General features: G+C 44.9%; 1 protein-coding gene across 6 annotated transcripts in view; it reads right to left on the reverse strand.

The window, feature by feature from the left end:
• The window catches only part of RasGAP1 (Ras GTPase activating protein 1), a 933257-nt gene that overhangs the window by 675541 nt on the left and 241181 nt on the right, over positions 1-16535 (reverse strand). For all 6 annotated transcript variants that reach the window (XM_067084371.1, XM_067084369.1, XM_067084372.1 and 3 more), the window contains one exon: positions 15949-16028. In XM_067084371.1, the coding sequence (XP_066940472.1) occupies positions 15949-16028 (80 nt within the window). The remainder of the gene's footprint in view (positions 1-15948; positions 16029-16535) is intronic.

A 16535-nucleotide genomic window follows, 5' to 3' on the forward strand; every position in this document is an offset into this window, starting at 1 on the left:
TTGAAATACGGAAACTGAAGGTGTCTGGATAAACCTTCCTGTCCCAGCTGATTCTTAGGTAAAATTGCAGTGGTCTCATGTGAAGCCTGCCTAGGCGAATGAATTGCTCCAAAGACAACATTCCCAGAAGACTCACACATTTGTTGGCTGAACAGTGATCGAGGCTGAGAAACATGTTTACTGTCTTCAGACATGACTCCACTCTTTTCGGGGATGGAGAAGCCCAAAATGTCCGAGAGTTGATCAACATCCCCAAATAAAGAATCTGTTGATCTGGAATCAGCTGGGACTTCTGAAGTTGATGATCAACCCGAGATACTGGGCTAACGGGAGGGTTTTCTGAAGATCCTCTGAACACTTCTCCCTTGATTGGGCCCGAAGGAGCCAATCATCGAGATATAGGGAGATTCTGATACCCACCAAATGGAGCCATTTGGCCAGAGGAGAGAGAACTCTGGCGAAAACTTGTGGTGCAACAGAGAGCCCGAAACATAGAGCGTGATACTGATAGGCTTTGTTCCTGTAGACAAACCTTAGAAACTTCAAATCCTGGTGAATTGGAATATGGAAATATGCATCCTGCGTATCTATTGACGTCATCCATTCTCCATGATGAATGGATGACAGGACGGTATAGTTTGTCTCCATCTTGAGTTTCATCTTCTGCATGAAGACGTTCAAGGCACTGACATCTAGGATGGGGGCCATATCCCCCGATGCCTTGGGTACCACAAAAAAACCATTGTAGAACCCAGGAGAATTCACATTTTCTACTAACTCTATCGCCCCCTTCTTGAGGAGGGACGAAACTTCCTCCAAGAGGGCTGAAAACCTCGCAGAGCCTTCAGAGTACGCCGTCAAGTTACTGGCGATCTGACTATGGGAGGCTCTTCTCGGAAGAGAATGGAGTATCCTTCCTTGAGGACATTTACTATCCAGGGTTTGGCCCCTTTCTCTCTCCATCTCTCCCAGAAGAGAAGGAGTCTGGCTCCTACTGGTGTTCGGAGGGGAATATTTTCACTTGCAAGAGGATGTACAGGAAGACAACTTCTTAATGGATTTCGATGTGAATCTGGTTCCAGATCTAGGCCTGGAATATGCTCTCTGCCTGTTACCCGAAAGGGACGAAACTGCAAAGGGGAAACAGTCCTGGAGGGAAGAGAAGACAACTCCTTAGGGCGCTGAGAAGGCAGTGTCAGAAGATCCTGCATATCAAATGCAGATGGTCCAGAGGGAAAAATAGAAGAGCAGACTTCTGAGAGGGTGTAACTCCCTTAGGGATGTACGAACACCACAACTCCCTCTTTTTAGGAATTCCCATAGTACAATGGGAAGCCAACTCCTGGGAACCATCCCTGATCCCTTTATCTACACAGGAAAGTACCCCTAACCAGTCAGAGGCATTATCTTTAGGAACAGTCGTCCACTCCTTAATCTTATGGGCCAGAGTGCCCACAGCCCAGTCCATAAAGCTAAAAATTTCAAACACCTTAAAAAGATTCTTAAGAGGTGTGAAAGTCCCATTGAGGAAAACATGCTCTTTGCCGAAGCAAAGACCGATCTTCGGGAAGAATCAATTAAGCCAGAGAAGTCCCCCTGGGAGGAGGCAGACACTCCCAGGGAAGGAGCTTCCCCTGTGGCATAAGAAAGGTGTCTCCTCTTAGTTAACCTTGCAGGAGGAAAACTAAGGACAACACAACCTTGTTCCCTCTTCTCCTACAGCCAACTATCAATATCGCTCAAGGCTTTCTTTGCTGAGAAAGAAAGCACTAACCTCGGCAACTCAGAAGAGTCCAACGACCATGCCTCCATCAGAAAAGCAGAGGCAGGCGAGGAAGGAGCAGTAGGTGAGAAGAAATTTGGGAAAGTAGCTAACAGGTACTTCAGCAGAACCACGTAAGTTGAGGGGAGAGCGTCCTGAATGAGAACCACCTCTTTGTCTTCAGAAGAAACAGGTGACAAGACTGGATCCGTGGACTGGGGAGTTGAAGGAACCTTAGTAAGCAAGTTTAAAATATTGTCCAGCTTACTCTGGATAGGGTCCACAGAAGAAGCTGACTGGACACTAGTCGAAAGCTGAAACAGACTAGACTGAGGAGCGGATGAAACACAAACAACTGCAGGAGCTGTGACAGGAGCATGAAAATGAGAAGCATTGACTGTGGAAGTAGGGCGGCCAGCCATCCTTGGGCGCTCAGGCGCCAATGGGCACTTTGAAACAACAGGAACCTCAGGAGACACAGAGTGGTCAGACAAACATGGACGCTCTATGGTGCTTACAAGAAGAAGGGCGCTTGGGAACTGACGAGAGTTCGGGTGCCAATAGGCGCTCCAGCACTACCGGGCTCTCGGGAGAAGTCTGGCGATCGAAGACAACAGGCGTCTTTGTCACTACTGGGCGCTCAGGAGCCAAAGCAGGTTCTGGTGCCGGAAGACAATCAGAAGAAGATACTCTGCAAGAATCAGAGCATTTACAAGACAAGGAGCAGTTAGAAGACACTTCTTGACTCTCTGCAACAGGAAGAACCAAAGAAAACTGCTTGGGGCTGTTCCAACCACTACACGAAGGCTGAGGACTATCCAAGGGATCCTTAAACTTCTTGCAAGGCACTGGAGGAGAACATGAAATACCACTAGCACATCTTTTCAGTGGATGTGACTCGACTACAAAGTGCAACTGCTGCTTTGGAGAGGAATCCTCCGAACTCAAGGAAAGATGATGCGCGTCCAACAAAATGCCTTTCCAGTGGCGTTTGGCTACAACCTGCGATTTGGCAACAGGTTCAACCGAGGGGCAACTACCCAAGAGCAGACTCCACCGACCTCCCTTAGGCTACCAGTTTGACTTCTCCCAGGTTTAGGGGAGTAAGCCACTGACCTTTGACTAGGAGAATTGATGGGTTGGGCAGCCACTTCCCCCCCCCACCACTTCACTTGCACTGGGCGCTACTGTGCACTCCGCCGACATAACACTAGTACTGGGCACTACAGGGTGCTCCGAAACACTCTTATCATCCAATAAGAACTTTGAAGGATAAAGCTAACTTAGCAATGGATTCGCAATCAGGAACCTTTATCAATCTTAAACTCGAGGCTGGTCATTTGGTTGGAGTGAGAGCCAGGTAAAGGAGAGGGTTTCACAGGAAGGGATCATCATCACAGGAACGTTAATATCAACATCAACATTATCAATAGTAGATTTATGAGATTCCTGGCTAGCTGAAGATTTACTGGTCTGTCTAGCAGTAGCTTTTATTTTCTTGTCCGTAGCCAGTTTGCTCAAATGTGATTTCAAAGTCTTCCACCTCTTTAAATCCCAATCAATACATTCACTACAAGTTAACTCTTCAGAACATACTTGTCCCCTACAGCCTGTGCAGATCGTATGAGAGTCATAGGTTTCTTTGGTCAAACGAATATTGCAGCCTTTGCTGCAATACCAGAAGCTAGACGAACTAGAGTCAGACATAATGAAAAAACCAAGGGAAAGCTAGACGAACTAGAGTAAAACAAAATGGAAAAACCAAGGAAGTTAAGTCAAAATCAGAAATAGTCAAATCAGTTAAAGTCACAACTAAGGATCTAACACTATCTAAATAAGCCAAAAAAGCTACCAATAAAGAATACTTCACCAAATGATGAAATAACAACAGGAAAGATGAAATCCAAAATAGAATCAGCTGCTGCTAACAACTGGTGTACAGCCATCAGCTGGCAGAAACAAACTGAAGCTCTTTTGCTAGTTGTTCCTCTCTTTCCCTGAAAGTGGGCGGGGCACATCATCAAAACCCAAAACAAACTAGCTCGACCCGCAAATTTCAAAATTTTAAGCTGCCGATAATAGAAACTAAAAGCAATGTAACTGCTTGGTAAGTTACTTATATAAAAACATCTAATGAAAAAGTCAGCAAATGCAGCACAAAATTTAGGTTTTGTATGAAAGGCCTCATATATTTATAACAATGATAAAATCACTGCAACCTGTTTTGAGTCATGTGTCCTTCCTTTACTGGAATACTGTTCTCCAGTATGGTTGTCTCGTTCTGCCAGAGATTTGTCTCTTTTATATAGAGTGGCTCGTGGTGGTAAGTTTCTGTTTCCTAATATTAGCAGTTTTGACTTGGACCATCGACAGATGGTCTCTTGTCTGTCAATTATTCATAGCAGTTTTGACTTGGACCATCGATGGGTGGTCTCGTTTGTCAATTGTTCATAAATTGTATTTTAACAGAGAACTTTCACAGTGAGTTGTATTTTAACAGAGATCTTTCACAGTGAGTTGTATTTTAACAGAGATCTTTCACATTCTCAATTGATCACTGATCCCCTTTTCCTGCCGAGAGCTACCAGATTTGCTGAACAGCAGCACCAATGTGCAGCAAATGTGCCTTGCTGTAGATTTTCTCGGTTTCCAGTGGTCCTTTATTCCTCACACCGTTAGACTGTGGAACAGTCTCCCTGAGGATGTTGTGCAACTGGAACTGCAAAAGTTCGAGTGAAGATACAATGCATCACTGCTCTAATACTCCTCTCCTTCCATTTTAATACATTTCTGAGCTTCGGACCTGTGTCAGCCGGTGAAATGTCCCTTGAGCACAAATTTCTAGGTATAAATATTGCTAAATATACCAGAGAAAGAAAGCCAACGGGAATGCTGAGGTTACTACCCTCAGAGCGATCACCTATTATGTAACAGGTGTCGGTATAGAGTAGGGTGAGTGAATATGTCCACTACCACAGGACCTAACTCTGTAAAATGTCCCTATGTCATAACCCCCGGTACGAGAAGAGCCATTCCAACGGCAACTCACCCGGCCTGTACCTGACGACCTGAGCACCACCTACCCTCATTCCTTTTTAGCACTTGTTTCTGGTAACACGCCTTGCTTGTGCTCTGTGTTTTTTCTCGGTTAATTTGGAATATCATGTCTTCTGTCACTGAAATCACCGCCACTAAGTTAAGTACTCCTCCCCTAGCGGGTTTTAGTTGTATCGAGGCTGTATTTGGCCCTTAATTTAATAATTATTGGGTCAAATACCGGGCGTTCCTCTGTGTTCGCCTGGCCCCGCCATGATGACCTAGCGGTACGCCTCTACATACCAGTTCAGTAGAGGTTTCGCTGGGTCATTTACATTGATGTTTTGTCTTACAATTGACGTTACCCCTTCAGGAAGTTCATTTTGGGGGAATTTTATCTACATTGAGCTGGCCAGTGTGCTGGTATTAATACTGGTGTTAGTATCAATTCTTTAGGGAGCGCCCTCCCACGGTTTTATGCTTTTAACCCCTTCATAAAGAATTTTTTGGCTTTCCCTCGAGTAGATTTTGTTCCCCAGGCTGGTGCTGTCTTACAGTCGGTTTTTCTGAATTGTGATACAATGGATGACATGGATATTTATGGATTAATATTACCTTAGCTTGGCGTCAGAGCGGCCATTTTGGTTGCCCACTTCCTGTTCGCATGCTCGCAGAACATACCCCTAGCACAAGTGTTTATTATTTTATAATTTTGACTTGTTTATGTATTGATGTATTGTTGTTGGTTAAATTTTTAGCAGTATATTTTTTGTGTTTTGTGGTACTAGCCTGACCTCTCGCCTTAATCGGTGGGTTAGGCTACGTAGGTTAGCTCTGCTCATTGACTCTGCTCCCTTCTCTCCCGACTTTGTAGCTTGAGTCGTGGAAGGGGTTGTGGGCCGGTGAAGGGAGTGCCACGTTCGTTGTTCCATCCGCTGTTCCATATGTTTTGGGTATGCTTGGATTCTCTGTTAATCCTTCTCCCCCTCTAATGAAGGGAGAAAAGTGATTCGCAATGCATAGCCCTGTGCCCTACATGTCGGTCTTCGGTTGGCCTTCTGAACAAAAATTCTCTCCCCTTCACAGTTCCCCCCTACCTCCCCTTCCTCCACTCTCTCCCTCTTTTTCCCTTTATAGGCTTCGTCTTCAGGGAAAAGATGGGAGTTTGGTTGCAGTAATCCAATGTGCTTAGCCTAACCTCTTTTCGTAACTTCTGGCAAGCGTCTTCTTCCCCCTTTGGGGGGAGGCTCGGTACATCTCAACACTTAGTAAGGGGGTTGAGGCCAGTGTCTGGTGGTTTCCCCCACTCAGTCGACCTTAGTATCGTGACACAGCCATGTCATTACTCCCCCACCTTTCCCCTGTATAGCAGGTGATGTGTTATCCCTCCCCATGTGTGGAGCATCGTCCTCTCGGGGCCGTCACTCTCGGGGCCTAGACAGGTCTCCAATCGGAGGTTATCCACCCTCCTGGTATCCGTTTAACATCACACACCTCGCTAGTGTTTCGCTTGTTCGCTTCCTCATTGGTTCGCGGAACTCCAGACACTTTCAGGGCCTACACAACCCTAGCTGACTCCGTCGGTACCCCCGTTGCCGCTAGCCTTTTCCACTCCGGTGGTCTTTGGTTTTAGTAGGTTGGCTTTACTCACTTTGTTCTCCTATGGACATACGAGAACTGCTCTAATAGTGAACCACTCCGCCCCTACATAGTAACCAGTGGCAGGGGTAGCGGGGTTTCCGGGGTCTCAGTACTGGAATGACATGTCCAGCATTTTAAAAAACTGCTATTCCATGTATTTAACCAGCGAATTTTCTGCCGGTCTCCGGCACCTATGGCAATTATATTTAATTCTAAGTGTGCATGACTTTAGGTTAAGATATATATATCATTCACGTCGGATTATATCCAGCGTCACTTAACTTACTCTGTCATGTTGCATGATTTTAAGTTAAGGTAGATATTATTTCCGTCGGTTTAACTCCGGCGTTCCTTAACTTATTTGCCATGAATAATATTTGTTTGCTTCACCGGACTACTCCGGTAGGACTAATCTGCTAATTGCATGACCTGTTATCTGCTCGAGCATAAGGCACCTATCTCTGCCGGATTTACTCCGGCATGCCTTCAGTTAAGCATACTCATATACAGTTTATCCATACAGATGGTACGCTGCCAGGAGTCCGGGTGCACCGCAGTGCTGCACCAGCCCTGCGGCCATGTTGTCAGCCGCTCCCACTCCGGCTGCGCAGTCAGGGTGGGAGACTTGATTGTTTGGCACCCGGATGGATGTGAAGCGTGCTACGCCTTGTTTGAACAGTTCCAGGACGAGTCGGTAAGCCTAAAGTTACGGCCTTTAGTTTACCTGGTTCCTTGACTTATTTGATAGTTTATATTATATATTTTAAGTCCTTGGTGTGCAGTTACTTAGTCCTTGTTATTTTCAGGCCAATCAAGCTTCTCGCAACGCTTCCTTGGCCACCCTTAGGAGTTGGGTGGCTGGCTTTGGGAGGAACGTCCCGTCGGGGAGGCCATATGTTCTGTCGGAGGCCATCTGTAACCTCCTCTTCCCCGGCGCCCGGTTCGCTGCGGCTGTCCCAGAAGTGGCAGCCCCTTTGATCGAACATATCCGGGAAGCAACGCAGCCCTCCCAGGATGTCATAGCAGCGGAAGTGTCAGCAGAAGTGGTGGCCATTAACTTGGACCTGGAGCCCATGAATGTGAACCGGACCAGGAGGTAGGTAGGGGGTAAGTGAGGCAGGGGAGCGGACTCCCTTTAATTCCCCTTCATCCTCTGTATCTTCTTTCCAGGGTTTCCAGAGTCCTCTACCTTGGGGATAGGTCGACATCGACCATCCCCAAGGTAAAAAGTCACTGAAAGGTAAGGGATATAAGTCCTCTTCCTCCCGCAAAACAACTCCCTTTCCCCGGGAAGTCACGGGCTTCTAGCCCGGCGGCTTCCGTTGCTAGTGACACTCCCTCTGTAAAGGGCCGAGAGCAAGGGCAGCCAAAGCCAGCCCCTCGTCAACCTGCTTCCAATTTCCAAGAATTGGCAAGCATGCTGCTTGATACGATCAACAAGCAGATGGACGAGAGGTGGAAGACGGTATTGGAAAAGCTGCTGAGCCAGGAGACCAAGATCTCCGGGCTCGTGAGCTCCGGCAAGTCAGCTCCGTCCTTCACCATTCCAGACGCCTCCGCCCTTCCTCCTTTCGATAAGGGGAACCCTTGGCGCTTGGCTCTTCATGCTCCCCAGCATGAGGATACTTTAACCATTGAGGGCCTAGGGACGTGCAGACTTCAGGAGTTGGAGTTCTTTCCTCCAGGTCTGCTTCCCCCCTACCCAGGCTTCGCTAGATTGACAGAGGAAGCTTGGGTGAGAACAGATAAGGTCCCTAAGGAGACAGTCATCTTTCCTAGGGATCAGGCTCAATTGGCTCTGCTTCGCACCCTTGCGGAGTGGGAAGCAGAAAACACAAAGCTGACTCCCTTCAAAGAAAATTTTACGATGTTTTCTTTGGGGGATAGGATAGCAACTCCTTGCATGTCGAAAGTGGCTCAGGCAACTGTTCAGGCATGCATGGAGGGTAAATCGATGCCGCAGCTCGGGAGACCGATCCCACCTCTTGGTCCTCCCGGTGACTCCGAATTCTGGAACGGTTCTGTCCACCTTTGCACGGCGGGCAAGCTGGACCCAGACTGTGCGTCCACTCTCTTCAGTGAGCAGCTTCCCAAAATTCGGAGGCCCTCCTGAAGCCGGAGTTCGACACTGGGTGTCGGCTGAGCCGTGCAATGAACTCCTTGTGCATGGCAGAGGCGACATCTGTGCTGTATGCAGATGAACCCTTTTTCCAGGTCTTAACTAAATCTCTGCTGGCGGGATTCCAAGCAGACCTGTTTGATTTTACAGTGGCAAGGGACGAACTGTCGCAAACATATTTTTTGTGGACGCCACTATTAGGCACGAGCCTAATAAACTGATGAAAAGCTCGATTTGGGGGCTAATTTATTCCCGAGGACGAGGTGAACAATGTCCTGGCGGAAGCAACCAGGGCCAACCAGAGCCTCCGCTCCCGGTGGGGTATTCCACAAACGTAGAATCTCAGAGTCCTCCGGTTCCCATGGCATGTCGGGAAAAGGTAGTTTAGGAGGCCACAAACCCCAACCGTAGTTCAGGCTGTACCAGTCTCACCGGTTGGTCAGCCTTCCACCTCAAAGGCCCAACCCCAACAGTTTGTGCTGGTGCAGCCGCACAGCATTCCCTTGCCTCCCCCACCTTTGTGACGTCTCCAGCGCATAAATCCATCCTATGAAAGCCATGGTTCCTTTCATGGCTTCAATAAAAATGCAAGTGGAAGCCGAGCAAGGGCTGCCTTCAGAGGCAGGGCTACATTGCGTCCCTCTCCCGGGGAGAGGTGGCCGGGCAGAAGAAGTAAACCTTCCCTTCCCAATGAGAAGGTTCAGGTAGGCGGAGGCTTTACCTGTTTTGGAATCAGTGGACCTTCAGCCCGTGGGCCCACAGTATAGTCTCCAAGGGACTGGGTTGGAGTTGGGTCAAGGACCCACCACCTCCGGTCAGGTTCCATCAACCCCCTTCTGAAGCCCTGCTGGACTTCAAGGAACTACTCAAAAACGGGCCATAAAGAAAGTGAGGCACCTGAAATTCCAAGGCAGACTGTTCAACGTCCCCAAAAAGGCTCCGCTCAACAAAGAGTAATCTTGGATCTGTCTCGTCTCAAGCTTTACATACAATCGCGACAAATTTCGCATGCTTACAATCTCTCAGGTACGGACTCTACTTCCTCGTGGAGCCGTCACCACGTCTATAGATCTTTCAGACGCATACTATCACGTCCCATTGCGAGAAACTTCTCTCCTTACCTAGGATTCAGGCTGGGAAGGCAAGCTTATGCATTCAGAGTCATGCCATTCGGGCTCAACATAGTGCCCGAATATTCACCAAACTGGCAGAGACAGTAGTACAGCAGTTACGGTCCCGGGGATCATGCTAGCCGCATACCCAGACGACTGGATAATCTGGGCATCCACCGTCGGGAATGCCGGAGAGCTACAGCCATAGTGATCGAGTTTCTGGAGTCCCTAGGCTTTCAGATAAACAGGAAAAATCCCGTCTAACTCCAGAGGCTCGGTATCAGTGGCTAGGTATCCAGTGGGACCTAGACTCACACAGACTGTCTCTTCCGCCAGCCAAAAGGAGAGAGATAGCCAAGGCTACCAGGCAGTTCCTCAAGTGCAGGAAAGCTTCTTGCAGGACTCAGGAGAGGATCCTGGGCTCTCTTCAGTTCGCATCTGTCACAGATCTGCTGCTGAAGGCAAAACTGAAAGACATAAACAGAGTGTGGCGGAGGCAGCCAATATCAAACTCAGGGACAAGGTGTCTCTGGTCCTCCAGTTTTGAGAAAAGACTCCGGCCGTGGTCAACAGTCAAGGGTCTGTCAAAATCGGTGCCTTCAATTTCCTCCTCCATCACTAGTAATTCACACAGACGCTTCATTAAGCGGCTGGGAGGATATTCTCAAGACAAAAAGCACAAGGAACATGGTCCACAATGTTCCGCCAGTTCCATATCAACATCCTGGAAGCAATGGCAGTGTTTCTGACTCTGAAAAGGCTTAGCCCTTCCAAACAGATCCATATCAGGCTGGTTTTGGACAGTGCAGTGGTGGTACACTGTATAAACAGGGGAGGCTCCAAGTCGAGTCGTATCAATCAAGTGTTGATAGCCATCTTCTCTCTGGCGGAAAAAGCACAAGTGGCACCTATCAGCCACTCATCTTGCAGGGGTCCGGAATGTCATTGGACTCTCTGTCAGGTCAACTCCGCTGGAGTTGGGTGGTCTCTGGACAGAGCCTCGTTCGATTGGATTTGCCTTCCAGGTTCCAGGTCTCCAGGTAGACTTGTTTGCCACGGAGAACAACCACAAACTTCCTTGTTATGTGGCCCCAACCTGGACCCTCAAGCTCATGCCACAGATGCAATGACATTAGACTGGAACAAGTGGCAGAGGATCTACCTGTTCCCTCCGGTAAACCTGCTGCTGAAAGTGCTGCACAAACTCAGGTCTTTCAAGGGCAGGTGGCTCTGGTAGCTCCCAATTGGCCAAGAGCAGCTGGTACCCTCTTCTGCTGGAGCTGAAATTCAAGTGTCATCTGTTACCCAGACCCAAACTGACACAAGTAGTACAAACGCGGACTCTGTCAGCTTCCTCAAGAATTCTGAATGCCCTGGCTTTGTGGACTTTATGAAATTGGCCGCTCAGAGGATGCGGATACAGACCCAGTTAACACTCTGTTCTTGGAATCAGATAAAAGAGAATCTACTCAGGCAGTATGATTCAGCAGTTAAAAACTGGCATCTTTCCTTAAACATTCTGAAGCTCGGGTTATGACCGCGAATTTGACAATCTCTTTCTTTAGGTCATTGTTTGAAAAAGGTCTAGCTGCAGCTACAATTACCACAGCTAAGTCAGCCTTGAAGAAAGTGTTTTGGCATGGCTTCAACATTGACCTAACAGACTCATACTTTTCATCAATCCCAAAGGCATGTGCTCGTCTGAGACCAGCAACCCGTCCTCACACGGTTTCTTGGTTTCTTAACGATGTTTTGAAACTAGCATCAGAAACTGATAATGATAACTGTTCATATTTGAGTCTGTTAAGGAAGACGTTGTTCCTAATTAGCTTAGCTTCAGGTGCTAGGATATTGGAACTGTCCGCTCTCTCTAGAGGTGTTAATCATGTAGATTTCCTCCCGTCAGGAGAAGTTCTTCTTTCCCCAGACCAAAGTTTCCTAGCAAAGAATGAAGACCCTCAGGATAGGTGGTCTCCTTGGAAGGTTGTTCCTCTTCCACAGGATCCATCCTTGTGCCCAGTCACTACACTGAGGGCTTACTTAAGGAGAACTTCTCAAGTTTTATCTGGTCCTCTTTTATCAGGGAAAAGGTGGGACACTTTCCTTAAAAGCTATCAGACAACAGATTTTATATTTCATTAAACAAGCTAGCCCAGATTCAGTACCGAAGGTACATGATATCCGGCAGTGGCAACCTCCACAAACTATTTCTACAATATGAATTTTGATGACCTAAAAAGTATACGGGTTGAAATCTCCATCAGTGTTTAAATGCCACTATCTTAAATCACTGGAAGCTCTGAAGTTCCCTACAGTGGCTGCAGGGAGTATTATCCTTCCCTCCTAGTTAGTCTTTCCCCATTCCCCTCCCGCCTGCCTGCCTCATTTGCTTTCCCCTGCCATCTTCTCCTGGGCCACGCATGCTTCACATCCTGGCCCTAGTTTATGTATATATAATTGTACCTGTTTTTGCGGTGTTAGGTTTAAGTGGATTTGTAAATTTTCTCTGTGTTAGTCTTAAGTTTAAGTACTGTTAATTGTCTATGTTTTATGGTTACCTTAAGTTTTGATACTATCTGTTCAGAACCTTGTTTTGTCCACAAAGATTCTTAGTCTTAAGTTTAATGTTTAACTTATATTTCTCTGCTGCTGAGATAATTAAATTAGGCTTAAGTAAAGGTGCCTTTATTTATCTCTACCTTTTATTTGTCACTTATAATCTTTCACCTTGCTTGGTATGATTCTCTGATACAATTTCACTGGCTGACACAGGTCCAAGCTCAGAAAAGGGATTTTGACAAAGGAAAAATCTATTTCTGAGGAGGACCTGTGTCACCCGGTGACCCTCCCAGGTTATTCAATTTCCCCTAGTAGGCATACCAAGCTAGTTGTGTGGGTGCTAACCTGGAATGAGGGTAGGTGGCGCTCAGGTCGTCAGGTACAGGCCGAGTGAGTTGCCGTTGGAACGGCTCTTCTCGTACCGGGGGTTATGACATAGGGACATTTTACAGAGTTAGGTCCTGTGGTAGTGGACATATTCACTCACCCTACTCTATACCGACACCTGTTACATAATAGGTGATCGCTCTGAGGGTAGTAACCTCAGCATTCCCGTTGACTTTCTTTCTCTGGTATATTTAGCAATATTTATACCTAGAAATGTGTGCTCAAGGGACATTTCACCGGCTGACACAGGTCCTCCCTCAGAAATAGATTTTTCCTTTGTCAAAATCCCTTTTTTATCTATTTACTAATTTATTTTTGCTTTTTCAGTAAGTGAGATTTCTTCTTTCTGCATTTCCCTTTACCTACTCTTACTTCTTCCTAATGAACACCATATTCTTTAGAAGCTTGATTTCAAGTCAATGGCCCCTATGGGATTGTTCCATAAGAATAAGGTTCATCTTCTGAATAATAATAATAATAATAATAATAATAAAATAATAAAATAGTAATAATAATAGTAATAATACTATCCCCCACAAACAGAAAGACTACAGAAGGAAACTTAGGGGCACAAAAGACCAGCTCCTGAGAGACAAAACAGTAATGATGAATAGTAAGAGAAGAAGAACCAACCTAAGCATGGCATGGATTGACTACAAGAAAGCCCTCGACATGATACCGCACCCGTGACTAATAGAATACCTGAAAATATATGGGGCAGAGGAAAACACCATCAACTTCCTAAAAGATACAATGCGCAACTGGAATACAGTATTGTACTTACAAACTCTGGAATAAGACTAGCAGAGGCTAACATCAGGAGAGGAATCTTTCAAGGCAACTCACTGTCCCCACTTCTCTTCGTAGTAGCCATGATTCCCATGACAAAATTACTGCAAAAGATGGATGCTGGGTACCAATTCAAGAAAGGAGGCAACAGAATTAAACATTTGATGTTCATGGATGACATCAAGCTGTATGGTAAGAGCATCAAGGAAATAGATACCCTAATCCAAACTGTAAGGGTTGCATTTGGGGACATCAGGAGGGAGTTTGGAATAGAAAAATGCACCTTGGTCAACACAGAAAAAGGCAAAGTGACAAGGACTGAAGGGATAAAGCTACCCGATGGGAACAGCATAAAACACATAGAAGTGACATGATACAAATACCTGGGAATAATAGAAAGAGAGGATATAAAATACCAACAGATGAAGGACACGATTAGGAAAGAATATATGCAAAGACTTAAGTCAATACTCAAGTCAAAACTCAATGCCAGAAACATGATGAAAGCTATAAACACATGGGCAGTACCAGGAATCAGATACAGCACGGGAGTAGTGGAGTGGACGAAGGCTGAACTCCTCAGCATAGATCAGAAAACTAATAAACACATGATAATGCACAAACCACTACACCCAAGAGCAAATACAGACAGACTATACATAACAAGAAAGGAAGGATAAGAGGTCTACTAAGCATAGAGGACTGCATCAAAATTGAGAGCAGGGCACAGGGGCAATACCTGAAAACCATTGAAGTCAAGTGGCTAAGGAGTGCATGGAAAGGACTGATAAAAATGATGAAGACTCAGAAATATACAGAGACAGGAGAATGAAAAACAGAACAGAGGAATGGGACAGTAAACCAATGCACGGACAGTATAAGACAATACAGAAGGAGAAAAATTTTTAAGTATCAAGACCTGAAAATAGAAATAAGCAGGATATGGGATATGGCAGTGGAAATCGATTACCCATAATCACAGGAACACTAGGCACAATCCCAAGATCCTGAAAAGGGACCTGGAAATACTAGATACCAAAGTAGCTCCAGGACTCATGCTGCAGAGCGTGCTATTAGAAACAGCACGCATATAGTGAGAAAACTGATGGACTCCTAAGGAGGAAGGATGCAACCCGGAACCCCACTATAAATACCACCCAATCGAATACGATGACTGAGATAAAAAAAAATAATAATGGTCACTCCTTGTTGAAGCAAATATCAAAATAATAAATGGTTTAGGAGTAAGTATACCATCAATTTTCTTCTTCGTTCTTTCTACTTTTATTACTCATTTAGCTTTAAATTCTTCCTACAATTTCCCTATGGTGCAACCAATTAATTGAAGCAAGTAGATCAAGCCTTAAAATGACTGAAATTAAAACGCACCTTACATTCCACTTTTGATTTTCTTCAGGGGATTCAACCAACAACACTACTGATTCTCTGTGTACCTTGGAAGATGTCTACTTCATTAGAACAAATTTCTGCACTTAAATATTTATCATAACTGTCAAGTACATAAACTCTGGGAACAATTTCAATATTATTTAAACACTAACCCCTCCTATGGATTCTATAGTAAGAGGGGGTATACGGTTCCAATGTACAGATACTGGATGGGGCAGGGTTTAAAGAAGCCTGGCCATCCAGGGGTCATCAACTGGGCATGAAAAGGTCATCAATAGGCCCCAGGGTACAGGGATTGTCATTGGTTTTATCAATTTAATAAAGGAAAAGAAACATCGCCTACAAATCTTGAAATGTCACCAAATACCTTTCATGTGGGCCACTCCACAGCCAATGAAACCAGGGAGAGCTGATTGCCAAGAGTCCACTCCCTACCCTACCCTGGTGGCCTGACTACCCTACAGGGATGTCATCAGTCTGGCTGGCAGCAAATGGGAAATGCTGGATATTAGCAAGTCTTCTCTCCTGTGGGTCTACAATAATATGCCAAGGGACAAAAAATTCCCCAAAGTAGTCTGAGGATTGGAGACATACATTTGACCCAAGGATTTCTGATACTGCAAACATTAAATCCCAGCCATCCAGTAACGATTGCCTGGTCCCACTGACTGTACGAATCTTGCTGGTAGAATCCCTGAAATTACCTCCTCTCCAGAATATTTATCAGTTTGCAGAAAGAGTTCTCAAATAAATTTTTAGTGTCAATGACCTTTGTTGTTGTGAGACCAGATTATTTAACATTAAATTTATCAAGTCTTCACCGTTTTTTATGCTTCCTGGGCACCTTTTGTTACATTTGTAACATTCAACACTACAAATTATACAAAGTGCCCTTCTGGAATTTGTTTTGAGTTTGCTTCAAACTCACTATAGTTAGATTATCAATATGTTACCCAATTACTGGGAACATCATCAACACCATACATAATTATCACTGATATATTTTTAGCCTCCCCACCTTGAAGAACTGGTAATATTGTAACGGCAAAGCATACCTGATTGCAATCCACACATACTTAGGCATTTTAGAGAAAAAGAATAAATTTTCACATATTAAAAGTAGTCCAACTTACTTAATCTCAACCATATGATGTGGATATCCATCATTCATCTGTCCAACTACTAATGGCCGAACTTCAATATGAACCTTACCCTGCACAAGTAAAAGAAAAGGCAAATATGAAAAGTGCTGAACTGCAATAATAAAAAATTGAAATAAATTATTTAAATAAATTAGTATAAATATAAAAAGCATCTAAGACAAAAACCAATATAATGTCACTCATAAGTGGCTTGAAAGTTAAGAGCATGAAAAACAAGGTAATTTTTAGTCTATTTTCAAACAATCTAAGTTAAGTGTCCCATTTCACATCACACAACCAAAATTTCAGCATCTTACATTCTGTATGTACTTTAAAATATCTTGTCCAAATTTGGTAAATATTAGCAATGGATAAATTTAATCTAATCTAAAACTAACAACAAATATCAATCAATTCCATTGATAGGAGGGCACATCAACTGCAAAATTTATACTTAGAAATATCAAATTTACTTTAATATCACCATTATTGAACTCATGTCAACAATTTACAGTACAGTCCATTTTTAATGCGATTAACCATAAGCAATCATTTATTCTAAATATGACTTAGAGTAC

The sequence above is a fragment of the Macrobrachium rosenbergii genome, chromosome 41 (genome assembly GCF_040412425.1).
Source record: "Macrobrachium rosenbergii isolate ZJJX-2024 chromosome 41, ASM4041242v1, whole genome shotgun sequence".
Taxonomy (NCBI): domain Eukaryota; kingdom Metazoa; phylum Arthropoda; class Malacostraca; order Decapoda; family Palaemonidae; genus Macrobrachium; species Macrobrachium rosenbergii.